This window comes from Lactuca saligna, chromosome 4, assembly GCF_052625555.1.
Source record: "Lactuca saligna cultivar CGN05327 chromosome 4, ASM5262555v1, whole genome shotgun sequence".
Taxonomy (NCBI): domain Eukaryota; kingdom Viridiplantae; phylum Streptophyta; class Magnoliopsida; order Asterales; family Asteraceae; genus Lactuca; species Lactuca saligna.
The window spans coordinates 230,398,978-230,423,179 of NC_136420.1; the positions used below are offsets into that span (position 1 = coordinate 230,398,978).

Consider the following 24,202-nt stretch of genomic DNA (forward strand, 5'->3'; position numbering starts at 1 on the left):
AACACCCTATTGGCATATTTATAAAAAATCAACCAATAACTAACTATTTATAATCAGTTTTTTTTTTGGAAAAAATACAATTTCAACAAATAAAAATATTTCAAAAATTAATTAATGTGTCTATATGACAAATTGGGGTGTCTTTTTAGCCAATCCCTGGATGTTGTTAATAAGACAACCCCGTAAATACCCTGTTAACACATTTATAAAAAGTCAACCAATAATAACTATTTATAATCAGTTTTTTTGAAAAACAATAGAATTTCAACAAATAAAAATATTTTTAAAATTTAATTATGATATCTATATGACTAATTAGGGTGTCTAATAAGATATCCCTTAGACACCCTATTAACACATTTATAAAAAGTCAAACAATAATTAACTATTTATAATCAGTTTTTTTGGAAAAACAATACAATTTCATCAAATAAAAATATTCCAAAAAATAATTGGTGTGTCTATATGGCAAATTGAGGTGCCTTTTTAGCATATTCTAAAAAGCTACCATTTTTTACATATTCTAATACAATATTAGAATATTTGTCGTTTTATATTCTACATGTAAAAGTGAATGTAACCTTAAAAGTATATAAGCTTAACTATACAAACACATCATAATTTGTGGGTTTTATATTATATAAATGTATTATAATGTTCTTAAATATCAACCCCTAACTTGATTTATTTTAAAGATTTTTCAATTTTCACTATTATCTTTCTTTTACATTACATCATTGTAGCGAACACCTTATACCTATATATATATATATATATATATATATATATATATATATATATATATATTGAAAATTAAAATTATGTAAAAGAAATATAATTGTTAAATTTATAAAATTTTTATAGTAAATCAAGTTAAAAGTTGTATTTTAGGAAGCTTGGACGATTACAATTTATTATATGATACAAAACGACGTAATATGGTGAGTTAAGATACCTAAGTTTGTATACTTTTAAGGGTACATTCAATTTGCATATATATATATATATATATATATATATATATATATATATATATATATATATATATATATAGTTACGTTTATGTGAGATTGCCTAATTTTGTAAGACCGCGAGATGCACTCTTATACATTTATTTATAGATAAAAAAATATTTTTAAAATTCAAAATAATTAAAAAATTTTGATTTTTTTAAATATTAATTTTGTCATTTATATTTTCCAAAAATAAAAAATTAAAAAAACTTACCGTTTTTTTTTACATATTCTAATATAATATTACAATATTTTACATATATTACAAATCTAGTAGAATATTCTAAAATTCTAAAAATTAAATTAAATTATTTACAGTTTAATATTTTATTAGAATATTTCACGTATTTTTAAAAAAATGATAAATTTTTTTATTATTTTTTATTTTTTAAAATTTTTTTAGGTAAATAAAATGACGAAAATAATAATTAAAAAAAGAATTTTCGAATTTTTTCTTTTGTTTTGTATTTTAAAATTAATTTTAGATTACATTTCGAGGTTTTCCAAAATTAGTATGGTCTCAAAAAAAATAAGAATATATATATATATATATATATATATATATATATATATATATATATATATATATATATATATATATATATATATATATATATACTAGCCGTCTAGCCGCGCAAAGCGGCGGGGCACGTGAGTTCTTTCGGTGATATGTTTCCATTACAAAATTGTTATGTTAAAAAAAAGTACATGTTGAAGACAATATAATCAAACTATGGTGTTATTTGTTACATCATGCATCAAATAACCAATAAAAAGCAACCAGTCAAGACAATACAAAATATTAATCGTGCAATACTTCTTTATACACCACATTTGCTGTATAAACCCCATCACCTTTTGAATTTTCGTTAGGCTGTACTAATACTTTTGTATTGCAACGTGAAACCCCTCTGGACAATGCAACATAAAGTTGTCCATGCGAGAATACTGGTTCTGGAAGATAGATACCTACATATGGAATTGTTTGTCCCTGAGCTTTATTGATTGTCATTGCAAAGCACAATCGAATAGGAAACTGTTTCCTCTTTAGCTTGAATGGGAACATATCATCATCAGATGGACATAAAGGAATCTTAGGCAAAAATATCCTTGTTCCTGCATGTTGACCAACAGCTATTTCTGCATCAATAACATTTTGCTGAAAGCTTCTACATATCAATCGGGTGCCATTACACAACCCATTTGCTGGGTCAATATTCCGTAACAGTATTATCGGACATCCAACTTTTAATCGAAGGTAATGCGGAGGTAAACCACTAACACTGATCGAGTTTAAGAATTCCAACGGATAGAAGCCATTTTTATCATCTATGGCTTCATCGACACTATAGTAAATTCTCTCTTCTCCTTGAAATCGATCGATCATGTAATCGTTAATCGCATCGACACTATCATTTTTTGTAGATAATATTGCCCGCGATATGATATAATCTGATTCAGACCTATTAAATTCCAATGAGGGAAACACTGCATCAATCAAAGAATCTAATGATTTTTCTTTATCAGTGTATGGAATGACCATATCATCAGGGATGCGAATAAAACTTCCGTCCACTGTTTCTTCAACTCCATCACCAACCCGTAATAGAAAGTTTGAGAACCATGGATCAGTAAGTGCTCTCATATTTATTGTTAACCGCAACTTTATAATCGAAGACCAAAGAGGCGACATTCGTAGGCTAGAGTCTACAATTTGTGCTCGTGTCCCACGTCTTACGACTGGCAATACTTGTCTAAAATCGCCTCCCAGAACCATTATCTTTCCACCAAAAGGGAGTGCCACCCCAGTGATATCTTGCATTGTCCGATCAAACGCCTCCACCACCTGTCGCTTTGCCATCGATGCCTCATCCCATATGATTATTTTTGCAAGCCGAAGTAGTTGAGCGGTACCGCTTTGTTTTTGGATTCTACAGAATGAGTTATTATCTGGAGTTAGAGGAAGTTTGAAACGCGAGTGAGCTGTTCTCCCCCCAGGCATGTTATTAGCCGCAACACCCGATGAAGCTGTGGCGAGTGCAATATGACCAAGTTTGCGTATATTAGCAAGTAAAGCTTTGTACAGATATGTTTTTCCTGTTCCGCTAGGACCATCTATGAAGAACACTCCTGTACAATCAGTACACACATGCCTCATGATCTCATCATATGCATATTTTTGTTCAGGATTGAGAAACTCTTTGGCACGCAAATGGTCATCTTCCACAATTATAGAGCATTCTTCTTGTACCTCTCGAAAAACTCCAGACTGAAAATTCAAATCGGTGTTTACAGTCGGGAGATCAAAGTTATCAAGCTTGTTACCCATAGACTGTAGGAATACGCTTATGTCTGTAAGGACCATATTTTGTACTCGATTGACATTATCGTATTGTCTACTATAATCTTCGGAGAGAGAATTGTAGTGGGAATTCCATATCTTGCGAACATCTCCAGGATCACAAAAAACTAATATCGTTGCAAACAACCTTCTGAGAGCATTTGGAAACTGAAACAAGGAGGCCTCTACAAGACACTGCGATAAACTATCATCTGTCTCTATTAACCCTCTTTCAAGAGCCGCTTTTCGAAATGTGGGATGTCTTACGTTATTGACTGTGTACAGATCTTCAAAACATGTAGGACCCCTAACATGACATAATAACACACGTAGATAGTATCGCTCACCTTCAGCAGGATTTGCAGAAACCAAACGACCAACTGCTCGTGATACTTTTCGAGGATTCCATAGACGCGATTCTTTATTCCATGTGAAGTGTTTGGGAAAATCTTTGTATAAATATTCTCTTGCATTAACGTTATCTTTATTCATCTTGAAAAATGCAGTCAACATTGATCTCTTATCTTTCTCCCTCTCAACAACTGATTTCATTGCATCATCATCAGTGAACCTAACCAACTGTTGGTTTGGAAGATGCAATTGCAAAGTGATCACATTAGGGTGGATTTGATTAAGAGAAAAGCTAAAAATTCGCCATACTGCTTCTGGAGCGGAGACGTATTGTGCATCCTGAAAACGTTTTATCTCATTGATAACAACAGGTTGTGCATCTGGATCAATATGGATAACTTGCTTGTCATGACCCTTGTAAATATACTTAAAGATGTATTTCACTGATGTTATACTCGATCAAACCTCAACATTTAGATGGCAGTTGAACATCATCAACAACTTTGGGTTATATGGGACAACCCATCTATTATCCATCATAATACCTTGTTTATTCACAGCAATTCCATTATCTCTCCTTCGATAAACAGGATATGTGTCCTTTCCTTGTGTTGTGGCTTCGTTGAATTGTCGAGGGTATCTAAAACGACAGGTTGGTGGATCACCTTGCATACAAGAACATTTTTTGTTTAATGTACCACAAGGACCATGTATCATGTGTGATTTGACCAGATCGTGTAGTATAGGATACTTTGTCGGGTTTGGAATTTCGGCACACACATACTTGTCATAATGGTCTGTATTGGTGAGCTTCCATTCAGGTTTCATTATTAAGAGAAAATGAGCATGTGGTAAACCACGTTTCTGGAACTCTATTACATAAACATATGCACTCACCACACCAAGGACGTGCCTCTTCAAGAGTTGTTCCTTAAGGTCATGTAACTTAGCACGAAAAACTCTTGCAACCAGATCTGGTCTATCTTGTGCTGTTTGAAAATGAAGTAACTCATTTTGGATTTCAGGCCAATTCGGATTGCACGTTATTGTAAGGAATATATCAGGTTTCCCTCCATCTTAAACTAAAGCCATAGCATCGAGAAATCGTCGTCGCATGTCACGAGGACCTCCGATGAAACTTGCTGGCAAAACAACACGTTGCCCAATCATACTTGCTTGTACCTCACCGGCATTGACACAATCCACAACACCTTGGTATAACTCCGCTCTTATTGTAGATTGGTTTTTTCTACAAAATTCCAAACGCGAAGTCTCAATCTTGATGTAGATATCTACCACAAATTGTTGTAATAATCTCCCTCCTAACATAATTACGTTCAAGTTTGATCGAATCTGCAACTTGTAACAGTAGTACTCCCTCATAGTTACAGTTTTCCTACCCGTTCTTATATCAGTCTCTACATAATGATTAAATTGAATAAATTATATCAATTTTTACATTTGTAAAATTTAACAATATTAAAATTGTGGCTATGCGTACCTTCTAGATCTTCATCGAAGATTTGGTCGTCATTAACCATCTCATTGAATGAAACCCCTTGCCTTAGTATGTTAGAATGCCATCCAGGCTCACCATTTGGAAAGAATAAAGGATAACATAATGGGTCATAACATCCCCAATAAGATTGAATTGTTTTTGGTTTGTCGGACCTTCCATATACTATAATACTTCTTTTATATGCGGTTATGTTGTCATTGCCTTCAATCCAAATACCAGCAACCTGTGAAATTATACAATAGAAAAAATATGATTAAAACTGGTACGTAATTTGCATAGTTATATTTAATACATGAAACATCTTTTTTCTCAAAAACATATGTACATAATTAATTTCAAACCTCGGATGTGGTTGGCCGGTTGTACACCCTTTGGTCTAGTTCTACTGATGCATTTAAAGTGACTCTGTAATTGTCGAGCGGTCCTAGATCAGCAAGGCTACGAAATATTGCAACGTATGGGTTTGTAGCAAGAACGCGAGTCAAAATTTCAACAATTGGTTTAGCAAGATTCTTCCATTCGAGTCTATTTGACATCTCAGCTTCAACATCGTAAAAATACAATTGTAAGAACTTAGGTTCATCCTTTTTCCTTGGAACTAACTGATCGATTCTATGGTATATCCCTCCATTCACACAAAAAGTGTATACTCCAGATGTCATATTGGCCATCGATTCATCCACTTCTACGCCCATTGATGCAAATGAATAGTTGGTGTTGTATGCACGTATATTCTTTCTAAACAATTTGCCTAATTTTGTTTTTGAGGTGAAAAGATTGTGTAATTCGTCAGGAATAGATGAGTCTGCCAACTTTGTCTTTCCACTCATGCAACAAAAGCCAGCAGATTCAAATTGTAGTCGTTTTGCCCCACAATAACTACATATATCATTGAACTTCACCACACGATGTTTTTTACGGATACCGGCGAAAACAAAACTATATGGATCATCCGAGATGCTACCATTTTGTACTGATGGAGTGACATTGCCATGGATACAACCTTGTGGATCTGTAGACATTTTATTCATTAGTTAAATGTAATATAAATAAAATTAAAATAATTACACATAATTATTAGCCAATATATATGATATTTTTCGGTAAAAATCAAATACTGACCTATTGATGTTGAAATTTGAGTTATCAATTCATCGCGTGGAGGTAGTATTACGTCAGGCTGACTTTGAATACCTACGTATAAACAAAAATTTCTCATTAAGAATGTAAATTATGAAAGATTATGGTTAAATGTAATGTTGTACTACTTAGATTGTAATATGATAACTTCAGACATAGTTACCTGGTTTTGTTATGGTTGGTTCCGTCTGACGTTGATAAGGGTTTCTATTATAAATCAACTTTTTTTGACCAAAATCCATTACACATGTAGGAGATGCATTGGTAATATCCACCAGATTCCTATTTACTGTTGGCACATTTGACAAAAATGTTGCGTTTTGACTATTTCCTTCCCCATTAGCTATTCGTCTCATTTTGTTTTTCTCCTTTCGTCGTTCGTAACATGCCTTATTATATGCTTTTCGTTTTTCTGCAATATTTTTTTAAATGAATAATGTATAACGATGATATACTAATAATGATTGTAAATATGTGATATACCTTTTGTATTTTCTGCATCAATTTGGATAACATTATTATGTTTATTTTCTTTACCGTCAAACCTCATTGCAAACTGTAAAACACACAAAAAAATGTATACTTTATTTTATACATAACAAATCAAAAAGTATGATTATTCAAATACGAAATTTATTACCATTTGTTTTTGTTATAATAGTTTAGATCAAAACCAGATTTTATTTATGTGTTTCTGGTAATGTGAATGGTCTATAAGGAGATGATGCTTGAGTTGCCGACATATATTGGTTTGATGATACTTCTTTTCTTAGGTGAAGCTAGTTACTTTGAAACACGTTGCATCTAACTAAAAAAATACTATAAATAGTAGACTTTTTCATCATATAGTACTTGAATAAGAGATAATTTAAAGTTAAATACACATACCTATTTGATTTTGATGAATCCGATAGAGCAGATGGTTTTTGTGAAGCCGATAGAATATATGTAGTTTATGCATGTACAAAGGAACACAAAGTGAGTGTGAATGGTGTATAATCGAGAAAGTAAAAATCGTAAATAGTAAACATACGCAGTAGCAGACTGTAGAACCGATGAAGCCTTCTTATATGTTAAATTATAATTATAGAATATGTTTGCAATTGGCGCCTATGGTTCATCTACTACGCAAATCTCTCTCTCTCTCTCTCTCTCTCTCTATATATATATATATATATATATATATATATATATATATATATATAGGTTAAAAGTTTGTTATGAAAGGATTACAAATAGTTCATACTTATGTGTATATTTATAATAAAATTTGAAAATTCGTAATCCATTTTGATTTACTTTTATCTTATTAGTTGAAAAGTATTCAAAATTATACCGGGAAACAAAATAAGATTTTTTGTTTTGAATTGGTTTTACATGTAATTCAATTTTAATTATTATTTTTGTAGATTCTTAAAAAAAAAAAATAGGAATTGCATGAATTGAGTTCGCATTTGGTTTTGTGGGTCAAAACAGTTCGCATAAGAAGTTCACGATTTGTTTGAGGTTAATTGATTTTGATTTCGCAAGCTTGGAGTCGGAGATCTGGATTGTGTTCGCATCTATGGAATGCGAGGAGAATTTAATGGTGATATTCAGTTCGCATTTGGTGACACAAGTACGTGGTTGATGATTTTTGGTTGGTTCGCATTTGAAATCAGTGGGTTTCGCATTTGGGTTCGTATCTGGGTTTCTCAAACAACTGAAATGCGAATATGAGACAACTGATTAATTTCTCAGTTAATGCGATGAAATGCGAATGAACTCAAAGACGGATGGATGCAAGATGCGAAGAACTTGAATGAAAATGCGAAGTTTTTAATGTATAAATGCGAATTGGGGAAGAAAGCTAAGAGTTTCGCATTTGGCCCCTGATCTTTTCAAGAAATAATATAAGTGGTCCAACTACAGGGATGCGAAATGAAAATTCTGCACTTGTCTTTTTATGACCCCATTTTGCGAAGTTGGACCACTTATATTATTTCTTGAAAAGATCAGGTGCCAAATGCGAAACTCTAACTTTCTTCCCCAATTCGCATTTATACATTAAAAACTTCGCATTTTCATTCAAATTCTTCGCATCTTGCATCCATCCGTCTTTGAGTTCATTCGCATTTCATCGCATTAACTGAGAAATTAATCAGTTGTCTCATATTCGCATTTCAGTTGTTTGAGAAACCCAGATACGAACCCAAATGCGAAACCCACTGATTTCAAATGCGAACCAACCAAAAATCATCAACCACGTACTTGTGTCACCAAATGCGAACTGAATATCACCATTAAATTCTCCTCGCATTCCATAGATGCGAACACAATCCAGATCTCCGACTCCAAGCTTGCGAAATCAAAATCAATTAACCTCAAACAAATCGTGAACTTCTTATGCGAACTGTTTTGACCCACAAAACCAAATGCGAACTCAATTGATGTCATATGCGAACTGATTTCATATATGCGAACACAATTGATTTCATATGCGAATCCACATCCATCGATATGAAACCAATACCAGTTACAAGCAATTATATATATATATATATAGTAAGTCAAAAAGAAAATAAAAACACCACATTCACGAATGAAAAGTTAACAAATTAACAAAACCAATAATAAAACTTAAAACTGATAAAAGATATAATGTGGTAAAACCATATGTGTTAAAAGTTCCACAACTGAATTGAAAACACGGGAATTAAAAAAGTTTTCAAGAAAATCTTTTTCTAATACTCTCATCAATATCTAGCTCTAATCCTATCAGCTTCATACATTTGTGGTTCAACATCAAAGTCGGTTAAAACAGTAGAAACCAATAAATTACCTGCAAAAACATGAAACATGTGGCATAAAATTTAATAATATGTATTTACAATTTGGAATATGTTGATATTAATATAAATTATATACTGATCATATTTTTTAACTGACCCAAATTGTTGTGGACCAGCTTCATGCAAGAAACATAGAGTATGGATTTGTTGTATGTTGCAACAATAACCTTAATCATAAGGTTTGCTGGTACGTTATACAACAATAACTTTGTTACGTTCCCCCTATTAAAAGGTAATGCTGTTTAAACTCTTATAATGAATGATAATAAATTTAATAAAAAACTATGTTGTTTTAAGTGTTTTTTGAATACATATATACTTACGTCTCATCTTGGAGAATTAACTCAAATGATCGCAGCTGTCTGATTCGATTTCCCCATACTATTCTTCCAACCACATCTAAAAAACATATTTTCTTGTTAAATTTATAGTAGATGATATAAAAATGATTAAAGAAAAGATATAAATATACCAACAAGCCTTCTTTTATTTGTATGATCTTGTGCAACAGTTGTGACAGTAGACACAATTGGATAAAGTGGATATCCACTGGCAAAATCGCTTGCTAACCGAGTAAAAGTTGTGGCATGGTTTATCATTATCGCCTTATCACTGGTGCAGATTTTGTACTGTTGGTACATTGGATTGTCCAAATGGTATTCATCAACTTGGAAATGTTGCACAGAGAATACATTTCCTTTCAGATTCATGTTTCGATATCCAGGCACTAAATGGCGAGGTATGATTGCTAATATTTTTTCTCTCTGGTGTAAGTAACAAAATGGTAATGGTATTATTTACAAAATTAAACTTTTAATAGAAGTTGAATATTTTAATTGGAAAAAAACCTTACCTGGCGATCTATCATCCACAAGAGCATCCTGTTGTTTTCCAAGTCCTCCCAAACATACAATACTCTAACACTTGTAATGTTCCACCATTCATATATTTGCCCCAAAGCAGAAAATTCATTAACAGTAGTATGATAAATATCCATTTCAACTGAAAAACACTTCAGTTAATAATTGCTATACTTGATGGTTTTTCTAATACATATTGCTTGTACTATGAAATAAAGTAAAAGTTCAATACCTGTTTGATTCTGATATAGCATATAGAACAGATGGTTTTATGAAATCAATGGAACAAATGGTTTGATGGTAAAGTATGGAAGCAAGATTCGTAATCTTAAATACGTATATATGTACAGATTACAAAACATGTTTGTTATTAATGGATGAGATAGATTTAATGTATATCATCAGTTTTTTTTTTAAATGACAATTTAAAAAATCCTAATCAGTTTGGATAGAATTTGAAGTGCTTATCTGATAAGCACTATGATAATTTCGAAGTTAGTGTTATCTTTTTCTAATTAATAATGATATAAACTGTAAAGATAATTTCGAAATTAATATGTTGACTAACATTGATCCTTAAAATTTGGGATATGAATGGTTTTGAGCGGGAAAATATTGACACCTGGGTAACCCTCTACAATAAATACCTATGTTTGCTTCTCTGAAATTCGATAATGACTTGATTCTTCCACCTGGGAAGAAGGTATGTTCACATATTTTTTGTTTTCTCTTTTGATTTAATTGTTACGTTGTAACTAATACTACTTTTGACATAGAAAAACGGCCATAATGTCGAACTCAAGTAGCATTGTAAATAAGCAGGAATGTGATCAAATCATCCTTCAACTTTGTATGCATGAGAAACATGAGAAAGAAAAGAAAAGGGAATGGGCATTGCTAAATTGGAATTGGGATGAGGTTATTGATATTCTAAGTTCTGAAGATGAAAAGCTGGATGATGAAGCTGTGGAAAAGTCTGACACATTAGATTCAACAAAACCAAAAACTTTGTCACCACCACTGAAGAGACCCCGTGTCAAAGTTCAAAGCCGAAACAGATGTTATAGGCTTCGTGATGAAGAAGATGGTGAATTTCCTGTTGATGTCGGGTAAGATCATTTGTACTTTGTTTTACAAACGATCATGAAAAACTGTTTTTTTTATATATTTCAAGGATCAAGAAACTTATGAATGCCTTAAATTTTATTTTTTTGTCAGGAGTGGTTTGATTACTGTTGCAGCTGAAAACCAGCCATCTCAGGATGATGAAGATGCAGTTGTTAACACCTAAGTTTTTTTAGTAGATTTATTTGATGTTGGAATTTTTATGGTTGTCTTTTTTTTGGATTGTTTCAAATAAGTAACATGTTTTTATGGTGTTGTTTTTCCTTTGCTATTACATTATTATTTTCTGGGGTATAAATGCATGCCTTGTTTTTATGTCTTTTAAAAGGCAACCAATGTCACATAATCCATAGGTATTTATTGTAGAGGGTTACCCAGGTGTCAATATTTTCCCGCTCAAAACCATTCATATCCCAAATTTTAAGGATCAATGTTAGTCAACATATTAATTTCGAAATTATCTTTACAGTTTATATCATTATTAATTAGAAAAAGATAACACTAACTTCGAAATTATCATAGTGCTTATTAGATAAGCACTTCAAATTCTATCCAAACTGATTAGGATTTTTTAAATTGTCATTTAAAAAAAAAATGATGATATACATTAAATCTATCTCATCCATTAATAACAAACATGTTTTGTAATCTGATTAAATGTCACACATATGACATTTAATCAGAAAATCGATCATTCTTCAAATATGACATTTAATCAGAAAATCGATCTAAAAATGAGACATTTGGTGTTTATCGATTTTTCAGGGTCGATGGGTTGTATGAAAAGCGAAGGCTGAGTAATTGAAAATTAGAGGATCGATGGTTGCTACTAATTGCTTGTAACTGGTATTGGTTTCATATCGATGGATGTGGATTCGCATATGAAATCAATTGTGTTCGCATATATGAAATCAGTTCACATATGACATCAATTGAGTTCGCATTTGGTTTTGTGGGTCAAAACAGTTCGCATAAGAAGTTCACGATTTGTTTGAGGTTAATTGATTTTGATTTCGCAAGCTTGGAGTCGGAGATCTGGATTGTGTTCGCATCTATAGAATGCGAGGAGAATTTAATGGTGATATTCAGTTCGCATTTGGTGACACAAGTACGTGGTTGATGATTTTTGGTTGGTTCGCATTTGAAATCAATGGGTTTCGCATTTGGGTTCGTATCTGGGTTTCTCAAACAACTGAAATGCGAATATGAGACAACTGATTAATTTCTCAGTTAATGCGATGAAATGCGAATGAACTCAAAGACGGATGGATGCAAGATGCGAAGAATTTGAATGAAAATGCGAAGTTTTTAATGTATAAATGCGAATGAACTCAAAGACGGAAGAAAGTTTTTAATCTTAAATGAAATCATAGTTTCCTAATAAATTAATTAACAAAATACTTAACCCGAAAACAAAATCGAAAACCAAAATATAACCACATAACGTGAACCCACCAAACCAATTACAAATGTCAAAGAAAGACACATGAGAATTAACAAAAAAAAAAAAAAAAAAACTTTCATTCACAAATGGTATAATGCATAAATAAAGCTTATTTTTTTCATTTACACAGAAAATATTAAGAACAAAACACTCCCATGTTCTTGTACATGATACATACAAAACAAAGAAGAAACTATTATTCATATGGTACCTTCAAATATAAGAATGATACAATAGTCAAATATGTATATGATAAAATTTGAAACAAATCAATCCAAATTCACAAAATTTTGTCAGTTAAATTTTTTTTGTTGTCTGACAATAAATGAAACCAAAAACTTATGCATTGCAATTTTCAAAAACAAAACTTACAAATGGGTTTACCCCAAACAATAACAAAAACTTACATATTGCAACTTTAAAGAAAAAACTAAACATTCAACTACAAGAGCTCTAAAAACCCAACAAGAAGATCATATTCAGATCTTAAGAAGCTTACCCACGATTTCTTTGAGATGTTGGTTTATATCAATCCATTTTCAAGTCCTGTAAAACACACATAAACACAAAGTTAGACATACGCATAGATACAGGACGATGGTCAGCAGCACCGGAATTTTAGAAGGATGCATAGAGGAAACTAATATGTGGAAGCTATGAGGTAGCTTTTTGATAGAGAGACAGAAAGGGGAAGTGCAAAGAACGATAACAAAGGTGGTGGGTTTAGCAAGCAAAGATAGCCATGGAAGGAGAAAAAAGGTAGTGTCTCGCAACAACAATGATCTAGGAATTTTTATAAACAACTAATTGACTCTTGGTGATTTGCAAGATAAACATAGACTCATACAAACACACACAACCAAATTGAGAAACGATAAGGAAAGAAAGTAATACCTTGAACTAAACAAATTAACAAGCTCTCTAGTTGCTTATTTCTTTAAGAACATCAAACTAACTATGAAATTTTCAAATATAATAAGAACCTCTATTATCAATTGCAAAGAATACAATATAAAAAAACGATGATATAGTCATAAAGAGAGTAACAACTATCTGACATTTGTGTTAATTTTCTAGTTCTAATGCAATTTCATCTACCGGAAGGACTTAAATGAGAGAACTTGAAACCAACATTTCATGATCAGCTACAATGAGATCAAAATCTACAAAACTAACATCTGACCTGCAAATCCCACACCAATATCCGATATTCAAATGATGGAGTAAAAACCCCAAACCCAATCCCCAAGAAAAAACAAACAATATCTTACCTTCAAACACAGATTCAGATTAACCCATCTGCAATTTTTTGGGTTTAATTAAGAATCAGTTCTAAATGAAAACTAAAATCGGAAACTATTAAAGAAAACCAACAGCTAGGGTTTTTCCATTGAATGAAGGAGATAATGTATAAAGAGATTGAAAAGCCGGTTATGGTTGTTGACCGATTAAACTGGCTGAAAGAAGGCCAGATCGGCTTCCTTGAGATAAATAAGGATTTTAACTTGGGGATTAAATAGCTTAGTCAAAATTCATGCATAGGTGATTGTACACTAAGTTTAAAAATTTAGACGATTTCAAATTTAATATTATTTTATTAATGGTTGTTTGTAATATTAGCTTAATCGTTTGTACGTCTTAAAAAAATAATATTATTATATTCAATCTATTTATAGAAATAGTTAGATTTCTTTTATAAGTAGTATATATATATATATATATATATATATATATATATATATATATATATATATATATATATATATATATATATATATATATATTCTCTATTTTATGTTTATGGCTTTACTTAAAGATGACGAATCATAATCACTTTATCGCGAAGAAGCATTATGGCAAGAAAAAGCACCGACAAATATTTGAAAAATGAAACCAAGCCTTTGGAATGATTCATCGTCCACTAAAAATTATCAATAGGCACGTGCTATTCTTATATTACTCTCTCTCTCTCTCTCTATATATATATATATATATATATATATATATATATATATATATATATATATATATATATATATATATATATATATATATATATATATATAAATCGATACAACATTTATGTTTATATTAAAATCTCTATAGGTCAATTTTGAGTTTTGACCAATTTCTGCTAAATCCTCCCTTCCTATCGGCCTTTGGTAAACGTTTACCATTTCATAAACTATAACCTCATTTCAACCGAAATTGAGTTTGGGTTTATAAAATTTGGGGGAAAACAAGAAAATTAATGCATTTTGCATCTTTGTTCATAAATGATGATGATGTTGATAAATATTAACAAAACTATATAGTAGAAATCATATATAGTAGAAATCATCCGTACATTACAATAGTAAACCCTTGTAATTCGTATCCAAAATATAATTTTCAAATGCTAACAATTCACATGTAAAAATAATAATTATATCATATCAAGTACTACATAAATATTAGACACCATATAAGATATATAGGGGTATTGAGTGAACATATCCTTGAAGTTTATTTGAACGACAGGATCACGAAGCAAAGTTATTGACGTTATGAATATATCCTTGAAGTTTTGAGTGAACATTTACAGTTCACCATCACAACTAAGATTGCCATCAGATTCAGACGCCGGTAATCAAACTTTCTTCGAAACCTATGAGTCGATTAAAGTGGTAGAGCTATATATATATATATATATATATATATATATATATATATATATATATATATATATATATATATATATATATATATATATATATATATATATATATATATATATAATTCATTTGTCTATGCACATAGGGTCATTCATAATTTGTATGCAGTTGACAACCATAATTTAAGCCATTAACATTGCTTCGCTGGAGTTCATTATCAAAATTTTCCAAAGCATGTACCGAACAAATCTCCATAACTATTTGAAGTGCGGTATGTAGAATCTATGTTTGATGCGGGTTTTGCTTTTTGGAAAGCTTGCTTTTATTGTCGTAAATTGTGACTCGATAACATTATGAATAAAAGTTACACACATCTATAAATTTCTTTGATGTATCCAAGTATTTCTTTAACTTGGAATGCAGACTTTCAACTCTATTAGTTGTGTGATTTCAAAAATTAAGTTATGATAGTCCAAAAAGATACAAACATTTATATTTACAAATTTTGCATCAACTGAAATCAAAATAATTGTTGAATACATTAAGAATATGCATAAAAACAATACATTGATATATAAGCAATGGTGTTTGGATGTGTGCAAAATTATAGTCGTATGTTTTTCGTAACGTTCTAAATTTCAAACCAAATTTTCATTTTTAATCAAGAGTGTAAAAATCGTTCGGTTGTAGCTCGGCGATCGACTAACGATAAGTGATTAACCGGACTAGGAGGGGATTAATCGGAGATTAATCGGGAACCCTTAATTGTTAATAAAATTATTTAAAAAATTAATATTCCCGAAAAAACTAAGTATTTGAAAATTTAAAATTTTGAAAATTTTAGTTTAATATTTTTAAATTTGAAAGCTTAAAATTTTGAAATTTTAAAATTTTGGTTTAATATTTGAAAATTAATTTTTTTTTTTGAATTTTTTTAAGAATTCCCGCCTATGACCGCCAAGAGCCGCCAAGGATGATTTTGATCGATTTTGACCAATTTTCATCAAGCACCCTAATCGTAAGCGGTTTAAGGCCGCCAAGGTCGATTTCTGCAACACCGTTTTTAATTTAAGAGTAATCATCCAACTTCATTCTCAAAATATATAGATAAGCACTTGTTCAAGTTTGACAACCATAATATAAAAAACAAATTCATATACTAATATCAAATGTGTGGAAGTCTCTAATTAAGTCTGAAACATCTCAAAAATCATGACTAAAATTTTCTTTTTAAAACATTACTAAAACCATATTCATAAAAACCGTATCATAAATCATAACATAATTTCGTAGCAATAATTCGAAATACAAACTTATTATCAGAGTAAAACATCCCAGGCTAGCTGACTATGGTGTGTGTAACACCCAAAGTTTTGAAAGTCAAGAAAAGAAAGAAAACCCCAATTTTTAGGGGAAACTCGGCGAGTCCAAGAAGGGACTCGGCGAGTCCGAGCAGGATCCGGGTCGAGGTGTAAGCGACCGACTCGGCGAGTCGGCCAAGGTGACTCGATGAGTCTGGTCTGAGCAAAGAGAACCCTAAATCCCCGGGTTGCTCACTATTTAAGCAATAATATGTGCCCCAACTCGCCTCCTTCACCCTCAGAGAGCTTGTGAGAAGCCCTAAACCATTCCTTGTATGATTAAAGTGTTTTGGTGTGGATTTTTGAAGGATTAAAGAAGAAGAAGAAGAAAGGACCTAAAAGAGGAAGTGTAGAGCAAAGATCCAAGGCCAAAGTCAGAGTTCATTGAGGTATGTCCCGGAATTATCCTGTTTGTGCCTAAAACCTCCATTAGAACACCTCTAAGGCTAGTTTAATGTATTTTCCAAGCTTTATAGTTGATTGGATTCCTTATTGGGTCGAGATATCCCTAGATCTGTTCATTTAAGAGTTGTAGAGCCATGATCTATCTCTTTTTCGAAGTTGCCTTACATGAGAACCTTAGATCTAGCCTTTATTATGTCTTTTGAACCTTTTAATCTCACGGGATGTTTATGGACACGTAAAGATAGAATCTTTACGTGTTAATCGAGCATAAGAAGCCCAGATCTACAAGTTATATGCACTGGATTCAAGCAGAATCAAGTTTTTAGTATTTGCATGCTTGCGACTCGGCGAGTCGAGCTGCGAGTCCCCGATTTTTCCCCTTTGAGTGATTACGAGTGGGGACCAGTGAGTAGTAGAATGGACTCAGTGAGTCGGAGGTTAGACTCAGTAATGGATGGACTCGACGAGTTGTTCATACAACTCGGCGAGTCTAAGGCAATCTTCATAGATTCAAGAACAACTCGTCGAGTTGTTCATATAACTCGGCGAGTCAGATGCAGATAGCCTGAGTTTTGGAATCGAAAGGGAACTCGTCGAGTTGATGCCATACTCGATGAGTAGCAGCGAGCAGGGTTGAGAAGTGAGAGTAGGGACTCCGCGAGTTGGCGGCCCAACTCGGCGACTCAGGTCAACTGTAAGTTGACTTTGACTGGGAAAGTTGACTTTAGCCAGGGGTAAAAGAGTCATTTTACCCCAATGCAGTTATTAGTATTTGATTGAGTGTGTTTGTGGAATTGTAGCCGAGGAGATACCGGAGCAGCAACAGGTAGCTTCCAGATCCATACACTCAGTAGGCAGTTTACGAGGTGAGTTTCCTTCCAGTAGGAACGGGTCTAAGGCCACAATGCCGGCCCGTTCAGTTAGCAGTAGTTTCCGAACTTCGGTCCGATGCAGTAGTTAGTATGTTTGATGCCTCCGTGGCTCAGACAGGATTATGTGTTATGTGTTCCGGGCTACGGCCCGATGCAGTATGCAGTATATATGTGTTCATGCTAGTTGATATGTTATGCCATGCTATGTTCAGTCAGTTTCCGGACTTCGGTTCGATGCAGGGGGCAAGGCCCCAGTTAGTCCGGACTTCGGTCCGATGCAGGGGACAAGGTCCCACTCAGTTTCCGGACTTCGGTCTGATGCAGGGGGAAGGGCCCCAGTTAGTCCGGACTTTGGTCCGATGCAGGGGACAAGGTCCCATTCAGTCCGGACTTCGGTCTGATGTAGGGGACAAGGTCCCAGTCAGTTTCCGGACTTCGGTCCGATGCAGGGGGCAAGGCCCCAGTTAGTCCGGACCTCGGTCCGATGCAGTAGGCAAGGCCCAGTATGTGCTTTATATGTTATTGTATGGTATGTGGTAGTTTGGGGGAGCTCACTAAGCTTCGTGCTTACAATTTCATTCTTTGGTTTCAGGTACTCAGTTTTCAAAGGAGGAGCTCGGGAAGATTGCAGTGCACACACCATAGTCAGTTAGCCTGGGATGTTTTACTCTGATAATAAGTTTGTATTTCGAATTAATGCTACGAAATTATGTTATGATTTATGATACAGTTTTTATGAATATCGTTTTAGTAATGTTTTTTAAAAAAAAAATTTTAGTCGTGATTTTTGGGATGTTTCAAGTTGGTATCAAAGCCTTGGTTTGAGGGATTTGGATACACTTCGAATGTGTCTGAACTCAAACTAAGGAAATGGTAAAAGGTTTTCAAAAGAAAGACATTTTCGAAAGAAATTTTTAGGAGGGAAAGAGTTTTTGGAAAAAGCGAAAAGAAATTTTAGAAAGAAAAGAACTTTAAAAAGAGAAAAAGCAGTGGTGCATGCAATCTGCCGAGCTCAAGTAAGTACTCCCAAATTACCCATGCAAGTTTATGTGATTATCAGTTTCAGTTTCAGTTTCAGTTTCAGTAGAACAGCATGCTAGTATAGGACTAAGGATCTAGGATGATGCCTTATGTGCCTGCTATATGTGCTTTAGTTTTACAAGATTTGCATGCTAGTATTGAGTAGACAATAATAGGATGGCCTGTTAGGGTTATGCCTGATAATATGAGCTTAGCATTGTATGCTAGTACAATATCTCATTATGAGAATAGATTTGCTTGAGTAGTTTCCTGTATCCGAATGCTGCTTGCTTTGTGCATTGTGGGATTTTAAGTGATGGGAGTTAGCCATTAAGTGGATACGTTACGTCACATGCGATTAGGGTTGAATAATCTCAGAGTGCTGGATTTGGCCCTATTGCTCAGCTCTCGTTTGAGTCTAACCGTTGTTGGGACGAGTCTGTTACTCGAAGGATTATCTGACCCTCGTCACATGTGTTGGTATCCTAGTGATGGCTAATTGGCATCGAGAGGAGGCCTTCAGTAGCTGAGGACTGGTTTGAGTTGAGTCAGATATTTCCCTAGGGTCAGCCTAGGATGAGGTAGTGTTGGAGCAGAAGTAGTAGAAAGGGACCTGGTGGAGTCAAGGCGGTTCTCTAGGAAAGTACGGATAGATGTGGAAGGTAGTATGGGCCCGTACTACTGAAAGCAGAGGATTCGTACTCGATTCGGGAAAGGCCGAGACAAGACTGGGAACCTGGTAGTGCGTGTGTTTGGTCTCGTAGTAGTGATAAGTATTCTGATAGTGTTTGTGTTAAATTTTTCAGCATGGTGACGTTGCGAGAGATACCAGTGGGCAGTTCAAGTGCCGGAAAGGGATCTAGCTCTGACTCTGGAGTCGGACAGATTGATGATTGGACGAGAAGGTTTATTTCAACAGAAATTCTGCGCAACATCATTGATCAGACTCCTGTGATTTTTGATTCGGTTAAGGAGGCTATTGTGGAGCTTTTGGATAGCCGCCTCGGGGCCCTCCGGGCCGAGATTGTAGCAGAGCAGGTGGGGGCTCATCCGAAGCCCGAAGCTTGTGGGTCTCTGGGATCCTTCTGGAAGGAGGATCCTACCACTAGTTTTGTAGATTGGGATCAAAAGTGAATGGTGCATCATGTTTTTAGGAGGGTCATTTACAGGATTGGATCGCTGAAGAGGTTTTGCGGGCTCTCCAGGAAGAGTTACCAAACACCACTGGGCGTATCACCGATAGAGTGGTCGTCGGGATTGAAAGGCGGACCTCAACTATCCAGGCAGTGGGTGAAATGGTCACTATGACCCGTGAATGGGAGATTGACTCGGATAGTCAGCTAAGGAAGAGGATGCGGTCTTCCGGTCTAGTTTGGCAGGATGGGCAGTCGGACACTATCGTAGTTGGTGTCAGGGGCCCGCAGGGTCGAGATGGTTGCACGAGGAAGAAAGGAGCATGGGCTGGCGTGCGCAACAAGTCTAAGTGTGGCAGATGCGGATGGAAGGGTCATAGACGCTAAGAATGCACAATAGGAGTAGAGTTATGCCATCGTTGTCATCAGCCTGGTCATGTCATGGAAAACTGCCCCGCTCAGCGGGAGGAGCAGCTTCAGTATCATCGGAGGCCTCGGAAGGAAGGAGGATTTGGGGGTTCTTTAGAGTAGGATGTGGGTATGAATCTTCCTCTTTCTATCAGCTTATGTTATGATTATATTGTTATGGTTCTGCATCATTATCGGTATGAGCATTTCATTTTCAACGGTTTGATTGTGATCGAGTTATATGCTATCTGCATACCTTGGATATCTGCATAGTAGTTAGGGGATGGGTTATATTGTAGAAGGTGACTTAGGGTGCAGTAAGTGTAGCATGCCTTGGAGGGACTCGGTATGTCTCGCTAGTTTGGAGTTGTATAAGTTTTAGAAATGGAATGGTTAGATCCCTTGCTATGGTAAGCGTGGGATTCCTCAGCAGATTAATTATGGAATGGTAGCAAGGATTTGGATTTCTATTCATTGAGCAGCAAGGTGTGGGCAGGATCAAAGTGGGGGAGAACCCTCCGAGTATGCGAGGGCAAGAGCACGCTAACCCGGAATGAATACGCAATCCTTGAAAAGAAAGGATAGTAGCATAGCAATGGGTGGATCAAGGAGTTCAGAATTGGGAGTTTGGGGAACTTCCCAGCAGTTAGTTCATGTAATTGATATGGTTAGTAGCTAATTAGGAATCCAGGTTGGAGGACCGCTGATAGGATTCTATCGAGTCGGAAGAAGGATCTGGAGAAAGGTTAGCAAGAGATGTTCCCGTGTTAGTAGTCAGTGGTAGAGACAGCCTATAGGGTTGTGTGGATTCAGGAGTTGGAAGTTTGGAAACTTCCCAATGTTAGTTTCATGTTCTGGATTAGTAGACGGTTGGTTTGGGGACCAAGTCGAAGAATTCCTCGATGGAGCGCTAATTTCACCAAGGATATAAGATGTCGAGGTAAATGTAGAATCCGATGATTGAGGACTGATGTTGAGAAGTCAGGATGAGGATTTGCTAGCAGAGCTAGGGATAGTTAGGAAGTCCTCGGAATAGTGACTAGTAAGCAGTAAGATAGTAGTAGTAGAGTGATGTAAGCCTGCGGAGGTAGCCGTAGCATTCACTAGTAGCCAGATAGTAGTAGTAGTGTTGTAAGCCTGCGGGGGTAGCCGTAGCATTCACTAGCAGTCAGATAGTAGTAGAGTGATGTAAGCCTGCGGAGGTAGCCGTAGCATTCCTTAGCAGCCAGATAGTAGTAGTAGTGTTGTAAGCCTGCGGGGGTAGCCGTAGCATTCACTAGCAGTCAGATAGTAGTAGAGTGATGTAAGCCTGCGGAGGTAGTCGTAGCGTTCACTAGCAGCAATACAGTATTAGGGAGTTGTAGGTCTACGGGTGTAGTCGCAGCATTCGCCAGGTTAGTAGACAGCATGAGCGCGTTATCTGGACGCAAGGGGGGGAAAGCAGTAGTACCCACCAGTTCGTGTGCAGCAGCGAGCATATAGAAGTCCATGGGTTGGATTTCGAATTTTCCAGAGTTTAGTCATGGTTGAGCCAGCCATGTGACAGATGGATCGTCAACACAGTCATGAGATCAGGGAAGCAGTGAACCATTGGGATTCATGTATGTTAAGGGCTACCATTAGCCTGGGAGCCATTATTATAGTCTTGGATTTGTTGACGATTGGAACCGGTCGGTTGGATCGGGAGGTCGTTAGGACCACAGTAACAAGATGATTAGTGGAAGCTAGTTCTAAAGAAAGGTTTCGTTCAGGCAGTTCAGTGTTGCGGGCAATTCAGTGTTTCAGGCAGTTCAATGTTTCAAGCAGTCCAGTGTTTCAGGCAGTTCAGTGTTGCGGGCAGTTTAGTGTTTTAGACAGTTCAGTGTTGCAGGTAGTTCAGTGTTTCAGGTAGTTCAGTGTTTCATGCAGTTCAGTGTTGCAGGCAGTCCAGTGTTTCAGGCAGTTCAGTGTTTCAGGCAGTTCAGTGTTTCAGGCAGTTCAGTGTTCCAGGCAGTTCAGTGTTTCAGATAGTTGCAGTATTTTTGGGCAGTACTAATTTTATGTCAGACTGCAAGTTCAGCCTTATTAGTTGGACCTGGGTGGTCTCAGTTCATCCGGAAGCCAGATTTAGAATAGCATAATTTTCAGTCAGTAGCAGTGCGAGTATGCAGCGTATGGTAGGATTCAGTCAGTTGTTCGTGGGGTGCGCGACACCAAATGCTAGTAGAAAGAATGCCTAGTGGATACTGGCGTCGATGACCCGTACTGGGAGTAGCGGGAGTAATAGATTTGGTGGAGACAGGGTCATCATAGTGACGGATAGGTAGGTAATTATGGAGCATCGCCTTGGGAAGGTAAGGAAATCGTGCAAGGAAAGAAGGGGTGAACCCCTACGGGGTCAGTGCAGTATTTGGAGAGTATCAGAAAGATTGCCGGTTGAGTGTGTTGCGTTCCAGAATGTTCAGGGTTAGGATGGACCCGAGATTATTATCGGTAAGGATTGTCATTAGTCTGAATGACTAAGCGGAAGGCCAACGAAGGTAGGCAGCTGCTGTTAGAATGAGTGGTGGGGTATTGTAGGCAGATCGCAGTCGGTGGATCGTAGCAAACTTGGAGGACAAAGTTTAGTTTAAGTGGGGGAGAGTTGTAACACCAAAAGTTTGGAAAGTCAAGAAAAGAAAGAAAACCCCAATTTTTAGGGGAAACTCGGCGACTCCAAGGAGGGACTCAGCGAGTCCGAGCAGGATCCGGGTCGAGGTATAAGCGACCGACTCGGCGAGTCGGCCAAGGTGACTCGATGAGTCTGGTCTGAGCAAAGAGAACCCTAAATCCCCGGGTTGCTCACTGTTTAAGCAATTATATGTGCCCCAACTCGCCTCCCTCACCCTCAGAGAGCTTGTGAGAAGCCCTAAACCATTCCTTGTATGATTAAAGTGTTTTGGTGTGGATTTTTGAAGGATTAAATAATAAGAAGAAGAAAGGACCTAAAAGAGGAAGTGTAGAGCAAAGATCCAAGGCCAAAGTCAGAGTTCATTGAGGTATGTCCCGGAATTATCCTGTTTGTGCCCAAAATCTCCATTAGAACACCTCTAAGGCTAGTTTAATGTATTTTCCAAGCTTTATAGTTGATTGGATGCCTTATTGGGTCGAGATATCCCTAGATCTGTTCATTTAAGAGATGTATAGCCCTGATCTATCTCTTTTTCGAAGTTGCCTTACATGAGAACCTTAGATCTAGCCTTTATTATGTGTTTTGAGCCTTTTAATCTCATAGGATGTTTATGGACACGTAAAGATAGAATCTTTACGTGTTAATCGAGCATAAGAAGCCCAGATCTACAAGTTATATGCACTGGATTCAAGCAGAATCAAGTTTTTAGTATTTGCATGCTTACGACTCGGCGAGTCGTTCTTCGGACTCGGCGAGTCGAGCCGCGAGTCCCCGATTTTTCCCCTTTGAGTGATTCCGAGTGGGGACCAGTGAGTAGTAGAATGGACTCAGTGAGCCGGAGGTTAGACTCAGTAATGGAGGGACTCGACGAGTTGTTCATACAACTCGGCGAGTCTAAGGCAATCTTCATAGATTCAATAACAACTCGTCGAGTTGTTCATATAACTCGGCGAGTCAGATGTAGATGGCCTGAGTTTTGGAATCCAAAGGGAACTCGTTGAGTTGATGCCATAGTCGACGAGTAGCAGCGAGCAGGGTTGAGAAGTGAGAGTAGGGATTCGGCGAGTTGGCGGCC

At 35.7% G+C, this 24,202-nt stretch overlaps 4 protein-coding genes across 5 annotated transcripts; 1 reads left to right on the top strand and 3 right to left on the bottom strand.

Annotated features, from left to right (window-relative positions):
* Nucleotides 1-461: 461 nt before the first annotated feature.
* Nucleotides 462-4,496, bottom strand: LOC145040524 (uncharacterized). Its single transcript, XM_078988438.1, has 4 exons — nt 4,490-4,496; nt 4,171-4,370; nt 2,051-4,119; nt 462-504 (listed from the first exon to the last, which is right to left on the bottom strand). The coding sequence occupies exons 1-4, from the start codon at nt 4,494-4,496 to the stop codon at nt 462-464; spliced, it is 2,319 nt and encodes a 772-aa protein (XP_078844564.1).
* Nucleotides 4,497-4,782: 286 nt separating this feature from the next.
* LOC145040525 (uncharacterized) lies at nt 4,783-7,007 on the bottom strand. Its single transcript, XM_078988439.1, has 7 exons — nt 6,993-7,007; nt 6,848-6,920; nt 6,528-6,776; nt 6,347-6,418; nt 5,566-6,236; nt 5,207-5,447; nt 4,783-5,123 (listed from the first exon to the last, which is right to left on the bottom strand). Exons 1-7 carry the CDS (start codon nt 7,005-7,007, stop codon nt 4,783-4,785), a joined length of 1,662 nt encoding a protein of 553 aa, XP_078844565.1.
* A 1,989-nt stretch (nt 7,008-8,996) lies between these two features.
* LOC145039042 (uncharacterized) lies at nt 8,997-9,898 on the bottom strand. Its single transcript, XM_078987189.1, has 4 exons — nt 9,668-9,898; nt 9,519-9,594; nt 9,293-9,417; nt 8,997-9,185 (listed from the first exon to the last, which is right to left on the bottom strand). The coding sequence occupies exons 1-4, from the start codon at nt 9,834-9,836 to the stop codon at nt 9,100-9,102; spliced, it is 456 nt and encodes a 151-aa protein (XP_078843315.1). The 5' UTR covers nt 9,837-9,898; the 3' UTR covers nt 8,997-9,099.
* Nucleotides 9,899-10,109: 211 nt separating this feature from the next.
* Nucleotides 10,110-11,480, top strand: LOC145039044 (uncharacterized). Of its 2 annotated transcripts, none has more exons than XM_078987190.1 (3): nt 10,110-10,758; nt 10,878-11,164; nt 11,274-11,480. In XM_078987190.1, the coding sequence occupies exons 1-3, from the start codon at nt 10,705-10,707 to the stop codon at nt 11,344-11,346; spliced, it is 414 nt and encodes a 137-aa protein (XP_078843316.1). In that variant the 5' UTR covers nt 10,110-10,704; the 3' UTR covers nt 11,347-11,480. The 2 variants fall into 2 exon arrangements, with proteins under 2 accessions (XP_078843316.1, XP_078843317.1); XM_078987191.1 differs by having other exon boundaries at nt 10,112-10,758; nt 10,832-11,164.
* Nucleotides 11,481-24,202: the final 12,722 nt, after the last annotated feature.